Below are 22,577 nucleotides of genomic sequence, written 5' to 3'. Positions count from 1 at the left end.
AATATTGTTTTTTTATTGTTTATTGTTGTTTATGATTCAGTTAGTTTTTTTTTTTTTTTTTTTTTATTTATTTTTGCTTTAAATTAAAAAAAAAAAAAAAGATAGAAAAAGTGGGGTTGGGGGGGGGGGGGGGGGGGGGGCAGTTTAGCAATTTTATATACACACACATTTATACATATACATACACACACATACACACGAATTTACTTTCTGAATATGAAAAGAGCTATCATCATGGTCCTATGAAGATTATTGAATTTTTAGTACCAAATCAGGAATCATGATTTCTGACTCTGAATCCTGGCTCCATCTTTCATTTCATGTCCCTGGGCTTCTCTTCCCTCAGCCGAAAAATGAGGCAGCTGGACTAAATGGCTTCTTGAAAGGTCCCTTCTAACTCTACATCTGTGAACCTATGAAACTGCCTGGGTTTCAGTTCTTTCATCTGTAGATGAGATTATTGAACTAGATCATCTCTACAATCCTTGCCAGCTCTCCACCCACGATTCTATGAATACTTAGGGTGCCAAAGGGTCGGTGCCCACCCTGGAGCATCGGAGAAGAACTGCCCCATTTGAAGCTCCCCAGTCCATCAATCCTGTCCGATTCCTGTAACTCTTCTACATGTGCTGTACGAACTTCTCAAGCCCCATACAGCAAAATTCCTCTGTAGATCAAAACACCCACCACCCATTAACACCATGAAAATCTATCATTTTCCAAAGATTATCAAGCATCCTCTCCTCGACTACTGGGTCAATATTAACCAGCCCCTTTTAGATTCTTACTTGTCACAGCTATCTGGTTTGTTCTCAGCTGGACCCACTGCTGTGTCCATGAACGTTGCAACATTGGAAAATCCTGCAGGTAACTCATCCCATTCATCAAACTTGATGCCACTGCCCAAGGAGTAGGTGCCTTCCTCACACTTACTGCAAACCTGGTTCTTCATTTCTAGGTATTCACCAGAAGCGCAGGAAAAAGCTGAAACAAACCATTTACAATCAATTAGTTATGAGTGTAATCAGGCACAAAGACAGTAACAGTAGGCTGCCATTTAAAACACAGTATTGTTAACCAAGAGCTCCACTGGGAAAACCATGAGCATAATTATTCAATTATTCATGCTCTGCTATATAACTGAGATAATCCAACCTGCCTATTTTCCCCACCTACATACTAGCACTAAGACCAAGTCCTCCAATTGTTCTGATTTGTATCCAAATGAAATCAGCATAGGCACTGTGAAAAACAGCCTTTTTATAGCAAAATATTTAGCTTTGGTACAGCATTATTATTCATTTATTCAACAAATATTTATTGAGATGTTTGTGTGGAAATAACTGTTAGGTTATCATATTATTCATCCTTAGATCTCAAAAAAGTCTAATTAAAACATTTTTTAAAATGAGTATAAGCAGCAGTATTTGAACAGAAGTCTTCCTGACTCCAAAGTTTTATACATGCTACTATTCTACTCACTTGTGACTGTAGAGTTTGGCAATTAGAAAGTATTATTCTATCCCCAAACCACAGATGGAAAAAGCTGAGACCTAGGTAAATAAACAGACAAAGCAAATGTCTTTCCCCCAGGGTGCCAACATGTCATAGAGAAGGGACATTACTGCATCTCTCATCCTCTAGTGGCCTCTACTATAATGCATTATAGCCAATCCTTGGGGTACCCCACTCCCACCCAATCTTTCATCACCATGGCTCCTTTCTTATGAGGCACACCTTCCCTCCCCTCCTGATTCCCAATGTGGAAGCAGTAGTAAAGGTAAAAATCAGCCACTACTCCAGCACATATATGGTGATAGTGGCCAAGTAAAGATGTCTTCATCTAGCAAGTCATAGGAACATGGAGAGGAGTCAAAGAGGAAGCTGATGGACACACCCCTTCCAGAAGAAATGGCAATATCTGTTTGCTTATAGTTTTGGAAGCAAGAGGTTGAAAAAAAATTTGGGAGGAAGTACATATAGCACAATCACACAGGTGGAAAGAAGATGGTCAGGGTGGATAGATAACTGGAACATAAAGCATGGTCTATGACCAGTTCCAGGGAGTTTATGCTCACTCAGTCACCAATCAGGATATCTTGCAAAGTGGATGGCAAGAATATGGAAAGATGCCCTAAGTGGAAAGCTGGATGGAATGCCGGTATAATTGTTGGATTTTAACCATGTCACTCCATGCACTAACTAAAAGTCTAGTCTAGGTCAGTCATTCTAGTATTAACAAATGCCCTCAAAAGTAAAAGGATACTTTTTGCAAAGGATACAACCTTTTTAAGGAGTTAAAAATACAAAATTTTGGCTGCTAAAGCTCAATAAAGATTCCATAGCATATCTGTGTGTGTGTGTGTGTTTTGGAGGATAAGGAGACAGGAACAAGAATTAAGTGCCTACTATGTGCCAAACACTGTGCTAAACACTTTACAAATATTAAGCATTTTTCCTAGTTCTTTAAACAAATTTCAACTCAGGTAATTCTAATTTGCACCTTGACCCTTAAAAAAAAAAGGCAAGTAACTTCAGATGAATTCATCACTGTGTAATTCATATTATTCTTTATTCCCTTCCTGAACTATTGAGCAGTGTTAAAATGCATCAATAAATAGCAACCAAATGTTTTCATTGTGATGGTAGCCGGCAAATACTTAGAGAAAGCAAAACCAGACGCTCAGAGAGAAATGTGCTTCATGGAAAACACACTTTTTCTGCATATTTTCAGCTTGTCTCAAGTAGTCAGACTATTTCCTGAATGTGAATTCTACCGGCAAAGTGTTCGTCCTTCATCCTGGGTCTTCTTTGCCTGACTGATTTTGTCGTGTGAGATGGGAAAATTTGGAGATCTCTCCATTCCAAATGTTCAAACTATTTGTGCCCAACCTTTGGTATAGCCTTCTGAGCTCTTCATAGTCTGGTCAGTCACAGCTGGACACACTGTACTTTGACCCCAACAAGCGTGATGTCATTTTGGTCCTCTTCAAGTAGGAAGTACAATGATTTTGTTTGAGCAGCAGTAAAGGAGGGTCAAAAAATTGGTAAGAGGTCATACACATAAGCTGGTCCTCTGGATTAGCCTTTTTAAAAAGGAGACACAAACTTACCCAAAAATAGGCACAGGAAAAAAACCACAGAAGGCACAAATCATTCTATCAAAGAGGAGAGGTTCTTCTAAGGGAGAGTGCATCAAAAGCTCCACAAAGGTCTTTTGGAGGAAAAGGACAAAGGTCAAGTAACAGACACATACAAACACAGAAGAAATAAAGTGGGTACAAAGACTTGGGAAAAGCTCCACAAACCATACCATTCACATGACCCCCGAGTGAGAGAAAATAGACACAGCAGGGAACCATGTGCCTGGAGGAGCAATCCCAAAATGCCCCTTTGCTAGCGTCACAAGTCATGTGTCTGTATAGCTTCAGAGGGAAGGGAGGATTGTTTGCTGCCTTCTGGAAAGAAGAGACTCTCTCCCTTCTTTTAACCAGTTCTATATCTAATAATCTGTTACCTTGAACTCTTGCAGAGAAGCTAAGCGAAATTCTGATATTTCATTATGTGTTACAATATGATACAATGCCATGATTTTACTTTCTTTGAATTCCTTAGTGGTTTTGGTGGTGGTGGTGGTGCTTACATTTTCAGTTCCTATAGTTGTGTAACAACTACAAAGATTTTCAGAATAGCTTTTTGACAATAAATTTCAACTTTATGGAAGGTTTTTTGGTTCCACACCTGTTTGCCGGTAACTGTGCTTTGTCTACTTTGTTGACAAGGATATGATCATGTGAAAAACTGACAACTAAAAAAAAGTAGGTTCCATTCCCATGTATTACTGGTAAGAAATTGAGTATGGCATCCACTCCATAACCTGAGCAGATCTGTACTTAACAGAGTCCCTTAGGAGTATATTCAAGAGCTTGGTGTGACTAAACTAGAATCCAGGGGTTATTATGTATGAATATCCTAGGGGTTATTATGCAGTGAATGTCCTATTTTGAAAAACACAAAATAGACTATCCATGAACAGAAGCATGTGGTGTCCTTTATGACGTATGGGGCCTAAGAATATGTCACAAAAAGATACAACCCCAGGGCTGCTGTTCTCAACACTAAGACATCTGATAGAAATATGTGACTGTTGAATGTACACTTCTCACCAATACCATCACTCTCTGGAAATTTTAATTTCACTAGCAGAATCAACAGTTTGGTGGGGAGTTTGCTGTTTATATTACAATACCATCTATCTTAACTCTAAAATTGCTTAGATGACTGTAATAGTAAGCACCCTAGCACACCCAGAATGGCCTGCTAGCACAGGTTCTTTGATCTGCTTTTCTTAAAGGAAAGCAACTTTTAAGGGGTCAATAATCTTCTTTTAATTACATTCACTAGTTCAGGGGAAAGATCAGTACCCTGAACATGGAGAAAATACAAGGAGAAATTAGCCCAAAGATCAATAGACAGGGCTCCAGCTGTAGGAACAATATTGCTATACACTTTACATACATCACTGGATCAAGGGAGCACAGACATCTGAGCAGCTGGAGGACTCTGAAAAACTAGCTACTCAGAGTCCCAATCAGGAAATCAAAAGATCCTTCTCATGAACAAACCCACAAAGCAAAACACAACCTCCCAGAATATATAACCAAGACTTGGCATCTGATTGACTTAGTGCCAGGAAGCTCGAGAATCTTCATGCCTCAGCACTTAATTGGGAACTCCCCATAGTCCAGAGGCTGATTAGCTCTAGACCAGGGCTCTATTTGCCTATTAATGGGCAAGGAAGGTCTTCAAATTCCTTTAACATTACAATGACATGATAATGACCTCCTTGTAACTATAGCTCAGAATAAAGTTCTCAGACAATGACTCTTGACTGATCCAAATGTAATGTCTACTTGAAGACCTACTATGATGAATGACAAATTTTTTGCTAAGTTGTAGAAGAGATTCCTGTTCAGGTGTAGATGTCCTCCAAGACCTCCTGAAATTCTGAGAAAGATAATCCTAAGATGTGTAATGGTCACTGACTTTTAGTGTTGCAAATATCCTTGTAGTGACAATATGGGGTAGTAGATAAAAAGTCAGAAAGATCTGGATTCAGGTGCTACCTCTGATCAAGCCAGGACAACTGGATAAGTCACTTAAACTCACAGAGACATAGACAATGCTTTACAATTCTATTTAGCAAAATAGTTGCTAATTTCTGTTGGTAGGAGTTTCCTCCCCCAAGAAATCTCTATACCAACATCACAGGTACAGAACCAAAAAAAAAGTAGTTGAGGAACATGCATTTAAGCAAATATTTAATAGGTTACAATCACAAGATACGTGAAGTTATTTGGTGATGAGGAAAATGATACTAGACAGACCCTAAGAAATGAGTACCTGGTCATTTCTAAAAGTCCCAAATGGTACTTTTATTGTTTTTTATTACAACATGAAAATCCTACCATTATTTTATGCCTTCCCTTTTCAGTAACTGTATAATGTTTGATGCCTGGGATATATAGGCCAGAGGCCATTAGCTGCCTCACCACTAGGGACAGACTTATAGTTATCCTTAAAGATAACATAAGCATGACTGGTAGAGTTTTACTATCTTTTGAAAAACATCTATAATTGCCTGGAATTATTCAGTGTACAAGCAAGATAGGACACATCTGCAATTGTTTAGACTATTAATCACTAAAAACATCCCAGCATCAATGCCAAGCACAGATGTGGCTAGCATTCCTGAAAAAAAATAAGAATGCAAGCACTGCTTTACCTTATTTTATTCAAATAAAGATTCGTCCTGTGCTAATTAAAAACATAACTAGTTGAAAAACTGTCAGATTATTGTCAAAGTATAGGTTCCAAATTAATGAAGAAAAAGAGGGAAATGGTTTCCAAAGGGAATTCAGCACCATCTTGAAGACACAGCAGGCTTCAGATCTTCATGTTCGACTGCTGGTGCTGGTGACCACGGAATACTACTTTTAATTGGGATAGTATCTGTTCAGTCCCTTATGGTGTGACATGCTTTGACAGAGGGAGGGAGGGGAAATTCATCTCTTATTTAACAAAAGGGAAAGCAACATCCATTCTAGACAGAAGGATCACACAATACTCCATTCAAATAACTCAGCTTCCTTGCTGACATTATATGCAAGCCATCAAACTTATTCTTCTCTGGTTAATGAGGATTCTTTTTTTTTTTTCTCTTATTGGACAGATCATACCACCTGCTGTTTTGGGAATTTGTAAGAACCTGTACAGCAACAACTGAGGCTAAGTCTACTACCAGCTGCTTGCCACGTTCAATCTAAGGAAGAAAGCGGCTAATTGCAGAGGGAACACCTTTCAACACACTAAACGCTATAGACGTTGTCTTATCACCGTCAGTAAAAAACCTGATGCAGCCCTGGCAGGTAACAGAGATAATAGGGGCTTTCTTCTAATGGGAGTACCAGGAGATGAGAGAAACACTGAGAAGAAATATAGTATCTACATTTTAGCGAAAAATAGAACAAAGAATGTTGCAGTTGGAGTCAAGAGACAGGTTTAAGTCCCGCCAGCTATATGACCTTGGACATATGACTGTACTGTGCTGGGTCTCAATCAACTCATTTATAAAATGAATAAATTAGTCTACAACAGGGCTTCCTAACCTAGGAACATAATCATAACTTTTAAAAATATGCTGAGAACTGTATTAAAATATAATTGCTTTCCTTTGTAACCCTGTGTGTTTAATTTTACACATTTAAAAACACTTCTGAAAAGGTAGGGAGGTAAAGAAAGGGCAGGGGAAACTATTAAATATTTACATAGTGCCTGCTATGTGTCAGACACTTGCTAGGAACCTGAATAAATATTAGCTCATTTGATTATAACAAGAACCCTTGGAGGCAGATGCTAATATTATCCCCATTTTACAGATAGGAACAGAGAAGTTAGAGTGACTTGCCTAGAATCACACAGCTAGTGACTATCTGAGACCAAATTTGAATTCAAGTCTTCCCAAATCAAAGTCAAGTTCTCTATCCATTGCACCTTGAACCTGCCTCAACTAGTGTTCACAGGCTTCACTAAACTATAAGAGGGATCCATGAGACAATAAAGATTAAGAATTCTTGGCCTGTGTTATCTGTAAAGTCTCTTCTCCTTCTGATACCCAAGACTCTTGTCATATACAGAAAGGGACAGAATTTGAGCTATAACAAATATCTTGGGTATGTACCCTAACCTCTCATCTTATTTGGAAGGCTTTTACTGGAGCTTCTGATAGCCTTTCCTTGAGAAAAGGTTTCTCTCAGTGATGATCTATTTTGCCTAATGCTTCTGTCTCCTCTCCTTTTAAAGGCCAGTTACAGAATTTTTTCAGCCAGAAGGAATCTTAGAAATCAGCCTGTCAAACCATCTCATTTTTATAGGTAGGAAAACTGAGGCCCAAGGGAATTACATGATTTATTCCTGGCAGAGCCAAGATTATCTTACAGGTCTTCTAATTCCAAAGCATTTTTCCCTATTATACTGTATTGTCACTCCATATGGTGATATAGTTTATAACAAGGTTTTACTACAGTTATGTCGACAATTATGGAAAATCCAGCGACATTACTTGGAATGAATAGTTATTTCCAGTGCACTATTCACTGTAAATTAGAATTCTACAAGTTTGGTCCTATCAAGAACAGCTCTTTGCTTAGGGGAAAGATAAAAGTTAAGAAAAGTTAGAGAAAAAGAACTTACTAAATTTAAAGTGTCTCTGCACCTCTGAAAATTTAGACTCCAACTCCATTCTCCATAATAATATCATTGAAAAACTACTTTCCCAAGTCTTCACAAAAACCCTATCAGAGAGAGCCATATAATCATTGCATGTGCCACACCTCGTTAAGCCTTCCCTGATCACCTTCCCTCCACCTACAAGCAACTACTTTCTCTCCTGGACTTCACATAGTAGTTGAGTCTTTGCTTCTTCACTGCAATTATAATATAATGTTTATAACAATAACACTAATTGCTAACAATTACAGAACAGCTCTTTAAGGTTTGCAAAGTGTTTTACATTTATTAATTCATTGGATCCTCACAATAACCCTGTGAAGTGCTGCTGCCACCACCACCATCATCATCATCATCCCCATTTTACAGATGAGAAAACTGAGGCTTGAATCAAATGGCTTGTCCAGGACACAGCTAGTAAATATCAGAGACAGGCTTCAGTGTTGCCGACACCAAGTCTGGCATGCTATAATATGATTATCTGTGCTTCTGCCTGATCCCTTACTAGGTTGTAAGCCCTAGGGGGGCAAGGACTGTTCTGTGTTCTGTTGAAACTTTGCTTCTTACCTCACACCTGGTCTAAATATTCTGCACATATTTAATGTTTGTTGAATAGATGAATGTTCATTGAATTATTATTTATATTTTAGATAAAAGTAACTTTGACAAGTTTTTTTAAAAGCCACTCATCTACTCCTCGAATAAGCTTCTCATATACCAGGTTGATAGACTTTATCTACCCCACACTTTGGAGGGGGGAAAGGAACAAAAACTGATCCATACTATATGCTCCAGGTGATCATAATGCAAATAGAAAAGAGGTTGATAGAGTGCTTTTTTTAAAGCAAAATTGCCTGAGAAAAACGAGAGCTTTCTCACTGATAAAAAAAAAAAACAAATAATTCAGATTTAGTCTGGGATAATAAATTTGCTAACTTGAATAAATGGAAATATACAAGCACACACATAGGGGATAATATATATGTTATCCCCTGGGTGTTTGGCATAGATTAACACATGGTGGGTATAGGCAAAGCTGCAAGGAAGGTCAATGGAGAGGAAATGCACAAAGTAGCTGATGAGATCACCAAATAACAGAGAAGAATGGGTCTAGGAAATCAATTTTCCCTGAGTAGCAATTACATCCTGACTCCTCAGTTCTTATCATCCTTCACTTCTCCTCTGCCTTGGAAAATGTCAGTCAATCTCCATTCCTTAGCACCCTCTCTGTCCTTGAATTACGTACCATTATTTTCTCACAATTCTCTACCTCCATCTTTCAAAGGTACCTCTTCACCAGCTCTCCTGTTACCTGTTATTATTACCTCAAAATCTGGCTTAGAGTGCCCTATTCCTCTCCTTCTGACCCATTCTTTCCTCATTTTTAACTTACATTCCTATGGTTCTAGCACTCCTCTACCCTTCAATAAATAATATATGCCCATCAATGGAGTTCCACACTTCTCTTTGTCTTAGTTGGCATACTTCTAAAGAAAAAGACAACAACCTCTCAAGATGAACTGGGCAAAAATTAATTTCCTTTGTCCTTTTATTGGATTCTGTCACTGAGAATTAAATGGAGCTTTCCAGAAGAATTTTAAAAGCCAAACAATACTGAAAGTAGTCAGTTTTTTTTATTTGATGTGTTTATGGTAAGTCCAAATAGCTTAACCAGAGTCATTCTGGAAGAAAGCATGTAAGGACAAAGAGGACAACAAGCAGGGGCAATCAGGGCAGCATTCGTTGCCTCACACAGGGCATCAACCGACTCCTGTAAAACTAAAGCAAAGCACCCACCACCAAGCCAGGCCAGTACTTGATACCTCCAAAATAGAACCAAAGGGCAGTAAAGGGCCAGAGCCAAGGGCTTTTGCCAGAGAATCTCAGCCATGGTGGCCTTCAGAGAAGACAAGAGTCCACAGAGGTCTGTGAGAGGTTGCTCCCCAAATTTGGTACATTATTCCACTTTACCCAGCTCTTACCAGTTCTATGGGTGGAAGTCAGAACTCCATACATGCAAGCAATTCAAGTCAACCCAAATATGAACAAGACCAAGGTTGTTTTTTTTTAATGGCAGGGTGGAGAGGAGAGGGAGGTCTAGCTCAGGTGAATTTAATTGATTTCCTACTTCTGCTATCACAGGCCAGGAGTTACCATTTAGCAAGACTGAGTGGGAGGTAGAAGTTTCTAGCCCTACAGGATTCAGAAAAGGTGAGGGGCTCCAGGCAGGAAAAAGGGTCATAAGGGAGCCTGTCACCAAAAAAGATTACCCCCCCAAAGTAATTTGTTTTTTCTCATCTACAATTCCCTTTACATATAGGATTGAAACACAGCAAGAAATCTGACTGTTTCTCCTTTCTGCTCAAAGGAATAAGGCATCAAAGTTTTCAATGAGAGAGCAATAAAATGAAGGATTTGTTCTCAGCAGAGCATAGTGTCAGCTGTGAGAGATATAAAGGAGCATAACACATGATATCTGCCTTCAAAAAAGAAAAGAAAAGAAAAAATGAGCTTTCGTTTTATTCTAAATGTAGAGACAACTTGGTGTAGTAGATAAAGATTTAGCCTTCAAATAAAGAAGACAGATAAAATTTCAACTTCTAACACATTCTCCTGGACAGGTCTCTTAAACCTCCCACAGTCTTAGAAAAATATATTAATACTATAAGTTGCAGAAGAGATGCTGGGGATGAAGGGGGAGGTGATGAGGTACTGGGAGCTAACTATACTGGTGAGATAATAGGTCTACCAAAAAAAAGAAAAAAATTTCTACAAATAAAAAAAACTCAAATCAAATCTTTTTTTTTTACTTTAAAAAAAAAGTCAATGTATACCTTGACTTCCTTTTTGAATCCCCTGTGCTTAGCACAGCTCTAGGCACATAGCAAGCACTTAATAGATACTCTCTCCCTTCTTTCCTTTCTTTCATTTTTCTTTCTTCCTTTCTCACCAAGTACCAACAAGTAACAACTGAACAAGAGGCAGCATAGTATGATGTGTTAGATTTGGAGACAGGCAGGTCTTCAAATTAGAAAACCAGTTCAAATCTCCCCTCTGCTGCTTACTAGCTGTGTGAACCCCAGACAAATCATTTAACCTCTCAAGGCCTCCAGAATCTAAGACATAACTAATAATTCCTAATAGACAGACTATTATCTGCAATCTGTACTGGAATGTTCCCCATACTAGTGAAACCACAGATTCTTGAGTAAGCCCCAATAATATACTTAAGGATCTGTGATTTCATCAGTTGGAGTAATCCTTAGTTCAGATAGTAAACTCCCCCACAGCTTATTAGATGGTCCTTGGAAGTTGTTGTGACTAAAGAAAATTTTTCACCTTGTGGCCAGTTTTCTAGGAATGAGCCTCTTCAAACTCAGCTGGATCCTTGGAAGGTGCCCAGACAATCTACCTCTGATCCTGGAATCCAAACCTTTCTAACTTGGTAAGACTTGCCAGAGCTTATATCCCAGTGGTACAGCTTGTGAGAACCCAGGGTTACCTCAGACACACCTTATTGGGAGACCAACAACATTTGTTCATAAAAACAAAGTTTTCTAAATACATTCCATTGGTTTGCAGCATATAATACAAAGGGGTGACTAGTTTCTGGATTTCCTCTTCTGCTCTTGCAGAAGCATTTGCACAAATCAGAATGGAATCTCGGGGAGGTAGAGCAGGGAGTCTTGGGCTCAGTAAGAGGGAAATTCAAACATGGTCTCAGATACTTACTAGCTGTATGACCCTGGGCAAGTCACTTGACCTTTCCTGCCTTCGGTTTCTCACATGTAAAATAAGAGTAATAATAGAACCTACTTCCCAAAGTTGTTGTGAAGCTCAAATGAGACAATTTCTGTAACGTGATTAGTACATTACTGCCATAGCACATGACTTCCCACCTTTTCTCCACCCCTACTTTCAACTCCCTTTCATGCACTGTTTTCCACCACAAGAACATAAGCTCTTTGAGAAGAAGTATTGTCATTCTGTGATTTCTATTTGGAACTGATTGTGAGACATGGGAGACGCTGGCACAGTACTGGCCAGCATGGCATGCCCATATCAAAGAAGGAGCCATGCTCTATGAGCAAAGCAGAACTTCAGTAGCTCAAAGGAAATGTAAGATGAACAAATCTAGAGACAAATCCACTCCATATGTTCACATGAACTATTTATGCCTGACCTGTGGTAAAGCCTTGTGAGTTTGTATGGGTCTGATCAACAAAAACAAACACGCTGTAATTTGATCCCAACATAGTGATGTCATTTTGGTCCTCTTGAGAATGAAGGACAACAACATTTGTATTTCCAGCACATAGCAAAGTACCTGACACATAGTGAGCACTTAGTAGATGCTCTGTCTAGCTAGCTAGCTATTTCTGTATCTTTTTATTCTTCCATATGTACATATATGTATGTATATAATTATATACATATTTGTAAGTAGTTATATAGATATATATATGACCATATAGCTACATTTGCTATAAACATAATGTATAGTCTTAGAAAAATTCCTAGAGCAATGAGTGGTTATGTGACTCAGCCAAGGTCACAGTCAATATAAATCATAAGTGGTCCTCAAATCCAGGTCTTTCTGGCTCCAAGACCAACTCTCCATCTGTGCCATGCTGCTTTACATATAGGGAGAAGGGAAAAGGGGTAGAGGAGAAAGGGAGGGAGAGGCAAGCATGACATCATGGATTGAGAGTTGATTGTGGAGTCAGGAAAATCTCAGTTCAAATGCTATGATACACACTGGCTACAGGAACCTGGGCAAGTCATATAACCACTCAGTGCCGTAGAAAACTGTCTAAAACTTTAAGTCTCAGAAAAGATCCCAAGTTGGATTGTTAAAGGAACTTCCTCATCAGGAATTATCTATACAAATGAAATCACAGGCCCAATCTCTATTCCCTAGCTCTATAAATAAATGTAATGTTTAGATAGATAGATAGATATAAATATATATCTATATACATTTATTTATATAAATATATATTTATATATACATATATAACTACAAATGGACTTAATATAGTTCAGTATCTCTAAGAGATTCCATGCCAGATTAACAGGTTAACAGAAATACAAAGAGAGAAATAAAAGTAAAAACTCTATGTCTATTGGCTAGCTCAAAAGTTATGAAAGTGGCCTTAATTTTCTATCTAGAAAATAAATGAATGCATATTCACAACATGTAATCCTAATAAAGACTGGGAAAGCAATACTTACAGTTCCCCTACCTACATATTACATATGAAATTACCTTCCAGATGCATGGGTTGCTGAATAAGGAATTCAAATACAAGTAGTAACAATATTATAAATCAAAATGACATAAACCAAAATCTGAACAAACCTCACAATTTTACAGGACTACATATTTTAAAATGAGATGAGCCAAAATGGAGTTGGAATTTGGATCTAGGACATTTTTATTCATTGGATACTAAAGTATAGTGTAGAATTACAGTCATTCCTCTTTAATGAGAATATGTGGAAGGGAATGTATACAGGCTAAATTCTGTATATCTAGAGTTCAAAGAAAGTAGCAAAAGAAACTTGAAGGGTGGTATTAAGGAATTATAGTGAAAAAGACAAAAGTCATCAATAAAATTTACAAGTAATAGCAATATGCAATTTCATATTTTAAAGAAATATCAACATTTTTAATCCAAACAGCCTACAGCAATATATGTCATTTTAGTTTTCAGATAAACTATCAAAGCAGAAGTTATTCAAATAATCAAATTGAGTGGAAATAATAATAATAAATCACATTATGTACTGACTAGCTCTAAGTCTTGTGATTCTAATCTAAAAACATGGAATTATTACAGGGTTGAAAATTTTAGAAGATGATTTAAGTTGAATCAAAGTAAATGACAAATGACTAAAAATGACAACACATTTTTTTCTAGAATGCCTAAGCCAATGACTTCTGAACACCACCACCCCAAATCAAGTAAAACAAGGGAGCTCTGACATACCTGAGGGTGAATACCTCAAATAAGCCTTATCTCTATGACCAACCTGAGCCCAGGATTCCTCAGACTCCTGCCTTGATCTTCAGGCAGGAACAGTGAGTGGTTAGACATCTGCCTTGCTACTATGAGTCCTATGTACACATACATACACACACACACATATGCACGCATGCACGCACACACTATCCTACCTCTTTCTCAGAGATTAATAATCAAATCCACCTTTTTTGTTACTGAGAAGGAAGGCATCACTCAGAATCCATAGGATTCTGTCACATGTTGCTTGGCAAGAGGTTCCCTCCCTGACTCCTGCTCTCTGCCCCTTCTGCTCATTTATGTCAGCCCCATCCCTTTGGTGCCCCAATCCCACTCTCCCTTTTGATTCTATTATTAACAAACTGTCCTGCATATTAGACCTGAATTCTTCTCTGGAAATTGCCTTTATATATCTTGTATTTATTTATATGTGTCCACATTATTTCCTACCAATAGAACATAAACCCCTTGAAAGCAAGAACAGTTTCACTTTTGTCTTTGTACACATGGCATCTAGTACAGAACCTGGGGCAGAATGGGCACCTAACCAATGCTTGTAGGTTAATAAAGTCTGTTCTACAGTGGAAGGGAAAACAGGATTCAGCAACAGAGATTTAAATGAGAAAAAAAATTCATCTTGAGCAGGAGCTCAAATTATTCACAAAAAGGTAGTTTACAAAAGAAAAATATGTAAATGGTTCATTTCCATTTTAATTAGAGATGCCTCTGCTTTCAAACCAATTCATTTATTGCCATAAGACAAGGTGTTTAAAATGTGCCAAGTAACCAGATTAATAACGGGATATTAAGCAGCTTCCAAAAAACCTCAGTAGTATAAATGCTGAGGTGAAATACAGTATACTCCCAAAGCTTTCAGCAGCTTAAAAAAATTCAATAAAATAAAAAAAACTACTCCACCCTCCAGTTTGCAACAATGAGAGTTAATCAAATGAAAAATAACATTATTTCCCATTGGGTTTAAATCACTGCTGGCCTCAGGCACAGAGTCACCTGGCTCTATTTGTCTTTCCAAGTATAAATGCAGAGGGTTTCCTTTTGAAAAGGTCTCTGTTTATTATAGTTTACTATTTGAGCTAATGTGAAGCATTTATGTTTTAATCAGAAAACAGAAGGTGGAAAAAGGTCCAAACATACTGCATTCTTTCCCTTTCACAGGGTCAGGCAGTCCAGAACAGTCCACTGCGGAATTGGGAACGGCAACTCTCCACCTGGAGCCACTGCTATCACATTCCGTATATTCAAAGTGGTAATCTTTCTGCAAACAATTACAAAAATATGTTATTCATTTCAGCAGGCATGCACAAGAGTCCATGTCATCATAGATCCATTGGGAATTTGGCCAACTACAGTCTCTCAATTTGGGCACATTGGGACCCTCCTACTCCTGCCTCCATGCCCTTTCCCAATAGAATGTAAGCTCCTTGGGCTCATGTTGTATCCCCAGCATTTAGCACAACACCTGGCATATAGTCAAGGCTTAATAAATGCTTATGGCTTCACTGATTCTTCCATGGTGTACTTTCACCCTAGCTACTCTTCCCCACAAGTCACCAGGCCCCCACATTTCCTTTTTCCCCACTTTCTTCTACAATTCTGTCTTCTCAATGAGGGGAAGGTAGAACTAGATAATTCTACTTCAATCAGATAGAAGAGATGTCACAATCTCTCCTTGGTCCAGACTAGTCAAGGATGAAAATATCATCCTTGCCCTCCTTCTCAATGTGCTCCACCACCCTCCACCAATCCTGTGCTTGATCCAGGGAAGAAGAAAAGGAGAACATGCCCTGATCTAATTCTCATTCAGTTTAAAATCTGACAGAGGGTAAAAGAATTAATCATCCAAACACTGAGTAGAAGACTTTCCAAGTTTTTAAGTAGTTCACACAGGCTCAACACACACCCACCCCCAACATGCCATTTTTCAGCATATTTGCAGAACATCAGTTACAAGGTTGAGCCAAAATACTCTTCTCTATTTGACGCTACAAATTCTCACTTTGCTATGCCATAATCAGCAACCACATTACATCTCACTTATGATCAAATATAAGCTGGTATAAAGAATATCAGCTCACCCCTTGCGGGAGGGTGGTAGGCAGGAAAGCCTTAAATCCATCTCAAAACTTTTTTACTACTTCAAATGTATCAAAAAAGAGGATTGCTTTTATCTCTCCATGTCTTTTCTCTAGTCCTCCTTTCCAGAATAGGATGATAATGGTGTTGATCAGAGTTAATGCCAAGAGAAATAATATATGTATTTTGTCAGGGTGATTTTTAAAGGTCCTTCCTTACAGAGGCTGGGGACTGTGTGTGTATGCCACCACCTGTAATGTCAGACTTCTCAAATGGTTTAGTTAGATTTCTTGAACTTTCTTCCTCTTTTTTTATAAAGGGTAGCTTTCTGGGAGCAGGAGGGATATACAAAGAAATTTTAAGTCTGGTGAAAAAAATTAAAAGAAAAAAGGGAAGGAAATAGGCAGTCAAATTCTGACCATCTCCATTCCTTTTTACCCTACTTCAACTGCTGCAAGTAATAAAGATAATAATATCTTCTATTTGTTTAACATTTTGTAATTTATAAAGTACTCATGCATACATTCCTTCATTTAATAGACATAGCTGAGTGGCATAGTAAATAGAGGACTGGATTGGGAGGGAGAAAGACTTGAATTCAAACCTGGTTTGAAACATGTGCCACCTGTGTGACCCTAAGCTAAGTCACTTAACCTCTGTCTGCCTTGTTTTCCTAAACTATAAAATGAGGATAATGAAACACCTACCTTTCATAGTTCTTGTGAGGATCAAATAAAGTAATAATTGTAAAGCACTCAGCACAGTGCCTGGCACATAGTGGATGTCCATTGAGTGTTTCCTTCCTTCCTTTCTCATTAATTCTTGCAACAAACCCACAAGGACAAATATTTATTCATTATAATCCTCACCTAACAGACAAGTATAACTAAGTTTCAGAGATGTTAATTGGCTTATCCAAAACTACATAGCCAAAGGGAAAGAGGACAAACTGAGGTCTTCTGACTCCAGGTCCTGGGATCTTTCCACCATGTTATATTTATACATTATTAGAGGAAACTACAGGAAATAATGGACTACGTAAATAAATTGGCATATGAATTCAAAAGACAAAAATTTCCCAGTGTGGGAACCCCCTCCACCAACAAAGATTGCAATCCATCTATGAATAAGTAAATAATTCCTACTTGCTTGCCTATAGTACATTGGGTTACTTTAAGTTAGTTAAGTTAGGTTTCTTTCGCTAGACCTCAGCACTGAACTTCTGGACAGCTCCGGTGTAGGGAGCTTAGATAATAATAAGGAGAAATGAGAGCCACCATGGGTAGTAATGTAGGAAACCAATCAGGGAAAAATAATAGAACTGTCATGCAACACAGAAGGCACAGTTTAGATAACATAAATTTTCAGTGAACAAAGTTAGAATGCTTGCATGACTTCTTCCAGCAGCAGTCATCAGCATACATGTAGGAATAGAGAAACTGAATGATGAAGTAGTAACCCAGAAATGAAGTTTGGCAAAGAATTAGCAGCAAAAGGACAAAGGACCAAGGAATGAGTGTATAGAACAGTGTGTAGCTGAATTTGGTTACTATAGCATCAAGACTACTAATGAAAAAAAGGAAAAGCCAAAGCAGAGGTGGTGAACTGGAAAAACACAGAAGAATATAGTGACTATAGATCTTGGTGAGAACAAAGCATAAACTTTAAGAGAAGCAATGTGGAAGGGAAGGAGATTGTGATCAGAGAGGGATTTCAAAAGTCCAGATTCATAGAGATTAATAATTTAGGATGATGATAACACCAAAACCCAACCATCATTGAGGGCAAAGTTATAGGTAACTGGAGTACAGAAAGTTGTAAAACTAGCAAGCCAGGGTATTTTAAGATTTATACCTGTGAACATTAAAGACAAGACCCTGGCATTGAGTGGGAGAGGCTGACTATGAGCCAATTACTGAGATCTTAGAGTAAAGAGGAAGAATGACCTGGGAAATAGTAAATGACTACAACAAGGATCTGATAGGGTAATACTGAGGAGAGAATCATCTTTGAAAGAAGAAAAGGGTTCAGAAAAAGAAATGAGAAAAAAAGGAGTGGCCCATTATTTCTCCTCTTAGCCCAGTATGTCAGGATCAGATGATCATAGAATTTCACAACAAGAAAGAATTTTGGAGATCTAATCTTATATTATATTAATATTATATCTCCCTCCCTTATTTTACAGCTAAGGAAACTAAGGTTCAGAGAAGTCAAGTGACTTGACCAAGGTCACAGAGGAAGTTAGTAGCCATCATCCCTCCCTCTCCAGCACTCTTGCCAGTAGACTGCTCTGATCCCATTGGAAGATGATTATGAACTATATCAAGGCATAGAAGAGCAGAGCAGACTAAGTGGAAAACACCTTTCTTCCTCGCTTCAATTTAACCTCACTCTCACCTATACTAAAAATGGGCCTAAACCAGTGACTAAAGCTTACAATCCTATTAGGCAACTGAATACCAAGTTAATTCAATTCCATAAGCACCCATTAGGTGCATGCTATATGCAAGGCACTATCACAGAAAACAGTACGATATAGCTGTCCTCTAAAAACATGGATCTGTGGAGAAAGGAACTTTGATGATGGGATCATGGCTTAGAACTAAAAAGGACCTAAAACAGGCCATGGAATCTACCCTCTTGTTTTACATGTGAGGAAACCAAGGCTCAAAAAGCTTCAACAATGGTCATGCACTAGTGGTGTCTTAGGCAGGTTTTGAACCTGTTTCTGGGCTCAAAGTCCAGTGCATTTTCCTCGTTGAATAGAAAGAAACTACTATTGTATCAAGCTCTTACTTCTATGAGGTGATAAAGACAGTAGAAACAGGCCACAAAAATTCCTAGATGAGAAGACTAACTTTCTTCTCCCTACCCTCCATTGCCTTAACAAACAATACTAAGCCAGAGTAATTATTTCTGGCCTGTATACTCAAGTGCCTTTATTGGAATGCTCTAAGGAGCATTTTCAGGGAAACCTGGTGCTATACTGGTATGGAAAATGACCTATCCAAATTAAGTAATAGATGGTTGAGTTGCTATTCTGCAGATGGGAACTTGAGGTTTTTTTTGTAAAACAGGATCTGTTTAAAAAAATATAAAGTGTGGAGTTTACTCAAGAATTCAGGAATGGCACCACACCCAGAAATAACTGGCCGTGTAACCTTGAGCAAGTTACTTAACCCCGATTGCTTAAAAAAAAAAAAAGAATTCAGGAATGAATGAATGAAAGAAAAGCATTTATTAAGTACTTACTGTGTTCCAGACAAGCCTTCTGTTTATACAGAGGTCTTCTACCATCATCAAAATCATGACACATAAGAAAAAGTGCTGGAATTATAGTAAAAAATTCTGGGTTCAAATTCCAATTCTGCCACTCAATAGTTAAATTCTCTTGAGTACTTTATCTCTTTGGGCCTCAGTTTCCTCCTCTGTAAAATAAAGGAACTGGTCTAGATAACCTCTAAAGTTTCACCTATCCCTAAATCTATGAATCTATGACCCTATGAAAATAAATGAGATTCCTGTGAACACAGTAGAAAACTTTATCAGTTTTACCTGAAATATCCTGAATCCATAAAAGAGTTCAGACTCCTGGTTCTTGATTCCAAATCAGGTAATTTTTATTCTAATTAGTATCAGGCTCTTAGGAGAGAGGGGGTTATCTTATTTCTTGTGGGTAGAGTATTAGAAGTTCCATTATCCTCTTATTAATACCACCTCCCAAAAAAAAAGAGAAACAGGCATCTAGAAGCAATTTTTTTAGGCATTAGCAAAAGACTACTAAAGTCTAGACGTGTTCATTTCGGTTAAATTTACACAAATGTGTATCATAGTAAGTTCTTGTATGCTTAGTATGAGGCAAAGGCAGAAGTGGGAAGAGTTGTACAAAGGATAAGACATAGTCCCCACCTTCAAAAAGTTTACTATCCTGTGAGGAATGGAACCTAGATATGTGAACCCTTCAAAAATATTTTTTTAAAATCCAATAGATTATTAAGAGCTAAAATGAGCAGGTATTTAGAATTGATACTTGATAGGAGAAATCAGCAGACTGGAGTGGTTTGGGAAAGACTTCATAAGAAAGATGGGTCTTGAACTCAACCCAGAAGAATAACTCAAGTTTAGAGTTAAGCTAACCAGAACTATCAATTCAATTGAATTCAATAAGCATTTATTAAAAGAAACTCCCTCCTTCTTCATCTCTGACTCTTGGCTTCTTCCAAGTCTCATCTAAAGTCCCAGTTTCTTCAAGAACCCTTTCCTAGTCTTCTTTGATCTTAGTGCCTTCCCTCTGAGAGCACTCCCAATTTATCCTGACTATATCTCATTTGTACATTGACTTCTGCATGCTGTCTCTCCCATTAGACTCTGACTTCCTTGAAAGCGGGGACTGGTTTTGTCTTTCTTTGTATCTCTAGCACTTAGCAGAATGACTAACACATAGCAAACACTTAATAAATGTTTATTGATTTGTTAAAACTGTATAAAAGTCATTGTGCTGGGTGGTTGTTATTGTTTGTCCTTGGTTCTCAAAGAGGACCATGACATCAGGGAGGTTATGTTACAACTTGCAAGGGAATTGGATTTAAGAGAGGGAGAGCTGTGCAAAGTCACCTGCCTCACTTTCTCCACCGGAGCCATCTGGGTCCAGTGGCAAGATATAGATCAGGATGACTGGAGATGGCCCCAGATGCAGTGGGAGACCTGGGTACTGAGAATACAAAGATGAAAGAATTCAAATAGAAGCAACAAACATTTATTAAACACTTACCATGGGTAAGACACTGGAAATACAAAGATAGGACACAAACAGTGCTCTCATGGAACTTATAGTCTAATTGAGGAAATAAACTCAAATAAATATATGTCAATCAGGGTGAGAAAGCATTTATGAGTTTCAATCTGCAACACTATAAGGGTTGTATAATCCCTTTACTCAATTATTCAATTTAATTAAACTCAAGTGATTCCCTATTATCTTCAGACTCCTTTTTTAGTCATTTTAAAACTCTTCACAAACTGGAATCTTCCTTCCTTTCCAGTGCTCTTACATATTACTCACCTCTTTGAACTAAGGTCTAGCCATAGTGGCCTACTCACTGCTCCACAACCACATATGCCTTTGCACTTACTCTCCCTCATGCTTGGTACACATTCCCCCCTCACCTTTACCTCTTAGAATCCCCGGTTTCATTCAAGAAAACTCCCAAAACTACCTAGGATTTATTTTGTATATTTTCTGTATATACTTATATATGCATATACTTCTGCCCATTAGAATGTAAGCTTCTTAAGGGCAGAGACCATTTCAGTTCTGTCTCCATGTTGCCAGAAATTCACACAGTGCCTGATGAGCAGTAGGAGCTTAACGAAATGCTTATTGATTGAATATGCACATCACAGAAATCCCAGATTCATCCAAATGTCAAAGTCACGCTGCTTTACATTTGTACATCACTTAGTTTATAAAGGGCTTTAAGGAACATTATCCCATCTGATCCTCACAACAACTACTGAACAAACAGATTCCTGTTCTCTTTACTTTAATGGGCAAACTGCCAGTGCTCACAGCAGCTGTGTGTTCCTCCCTGCCCAGCCTTTCTGATAGATCAAAACAAAATAGAGAGATGCAGCAGGGTACTTCTCAGGGCAACAAAGTTTAATTAAAAGGGGGGAGATGCCGCAAATACTCATAAATGCCACTGTAGGATTAAACAGGAGGAGGAGAAGCAAGGTAAAGATTGCTGAAGAGTCTCTAGTCAAAAAGAAGAAATATCAGTAACATAGCTCAAGGAATCCAGTGGGGAGAAGTAAAAGAATAAATACATTTTCTTCACATAAATGTTCATTCTTCTCTTGTATTTTTTTTAAGTCTGAGAATATGAAATGTAGGTATCCAGAACAATGTAACCTTGTAGCATGATAAGGTTGGAAGCTCTTCAGGCAGGACAACCCCTGACTTTTAAGTGTTCAAAGCCCTGTGAACACTTAACTTGAAAAGAATTGGGTGAGTGAACTGTCTGAGAAAAGTTCTAATTCAGATAAATGAGGGTGGCTCACTTGACTATGTGAAAAGTTTAGAGGAATGTTCATACCTCCTAAATGCATAAACAAGACACACAAATTATGTTAAAGGTTACTTTATCCTACATCATCGAGAATACAAGAACAGAGCATCCTAATGAGATTTTTTTCTTTAAAAAAGAAACCTAATATGCTAAAGTTACCATGGGAACCCACCATTGAGGAAAGATTCACATATAATTTCTGGTTATCATACCTGGTTAATGACGTATACTTCTCATACTCATTTGGCAAAAATGTATTGTTTTTAGGAATTGTTTTTAAAATCATTTTTAATTAAATCACATTCCTTTTGATTTCTTCAGTTACCTTGTTTTGTGGCTTTTTTCCTATTCCAACTTTATGGATTATTAGAAGGAAGGCAAGAACAGTAGTCAGAAGTTTAGAGTTCTGGTTCTATCCTTGGCCAGTGATTACTGTCTCCATCTTGAGAAATTTATCTCACTCCTCTGGGCCTCAGTTTCCTTATCTGCAAGATTAGGGGCTGAACTATATAACACAGCATACCTATCATAGAAGTAATGCAGATTTTAGAGTCACAGGACATGGGTTCAAATCTTGGCTCTATTCCTTATAATATGTGTG

At 38.0% G+C, this 22,577-nt stretch overlaps 1 protein-coding gene across 1 annotated transcript in view; it reads right to left on the bottom strand.

Moving 5' to 3' along the window:
• LOC138176013 (endosome/lysosome-associated apoptosis and autophagy regulator family member 2) overlaps window positions 1-22,577 on the bottom strand; it is a 212,247-nt gene that overhangs the window by 97,396 nt on the left and 92,274 nt on the right. The window contains exons 2-3 of the mRNA XM_069106716.1: window positions 14,970-15,090; window positions 789-984 (exon numbers count right to left, since the gene is read on the bottom strand). Of these exons, the coding sequence (XP_068962817.1) occupies window positions 789-984; window positions 14,970-15,090 (317 nt within the window). The remainder of the gene's footprint in view (window positions 1-788; window positions 985-14,969; window positions 15,091-22,577) is intronic.

This window comes from Petaurus breviceps, unplaced genomic scaffold (genome assembly GCF_028583685.1).
Source record: "Petaurus breviceps papuanus isolate PSGF00001 unplaced genomic scaffold, PetGlider_PUasm1.0 80, whole genome shotgun sequence".
Taxonomy (NCBI): Eukaryota; Metazoa; Chordata; class Mammalia; order Diprotodontia; family Petauridae; genus Petaurus; species Petaurus breviceps.
The sequence above is the reverse complement of the archived record's forward strand: the minus strand, read 5'-3'. Positions and strand labels throughout refer to the sequence as shown.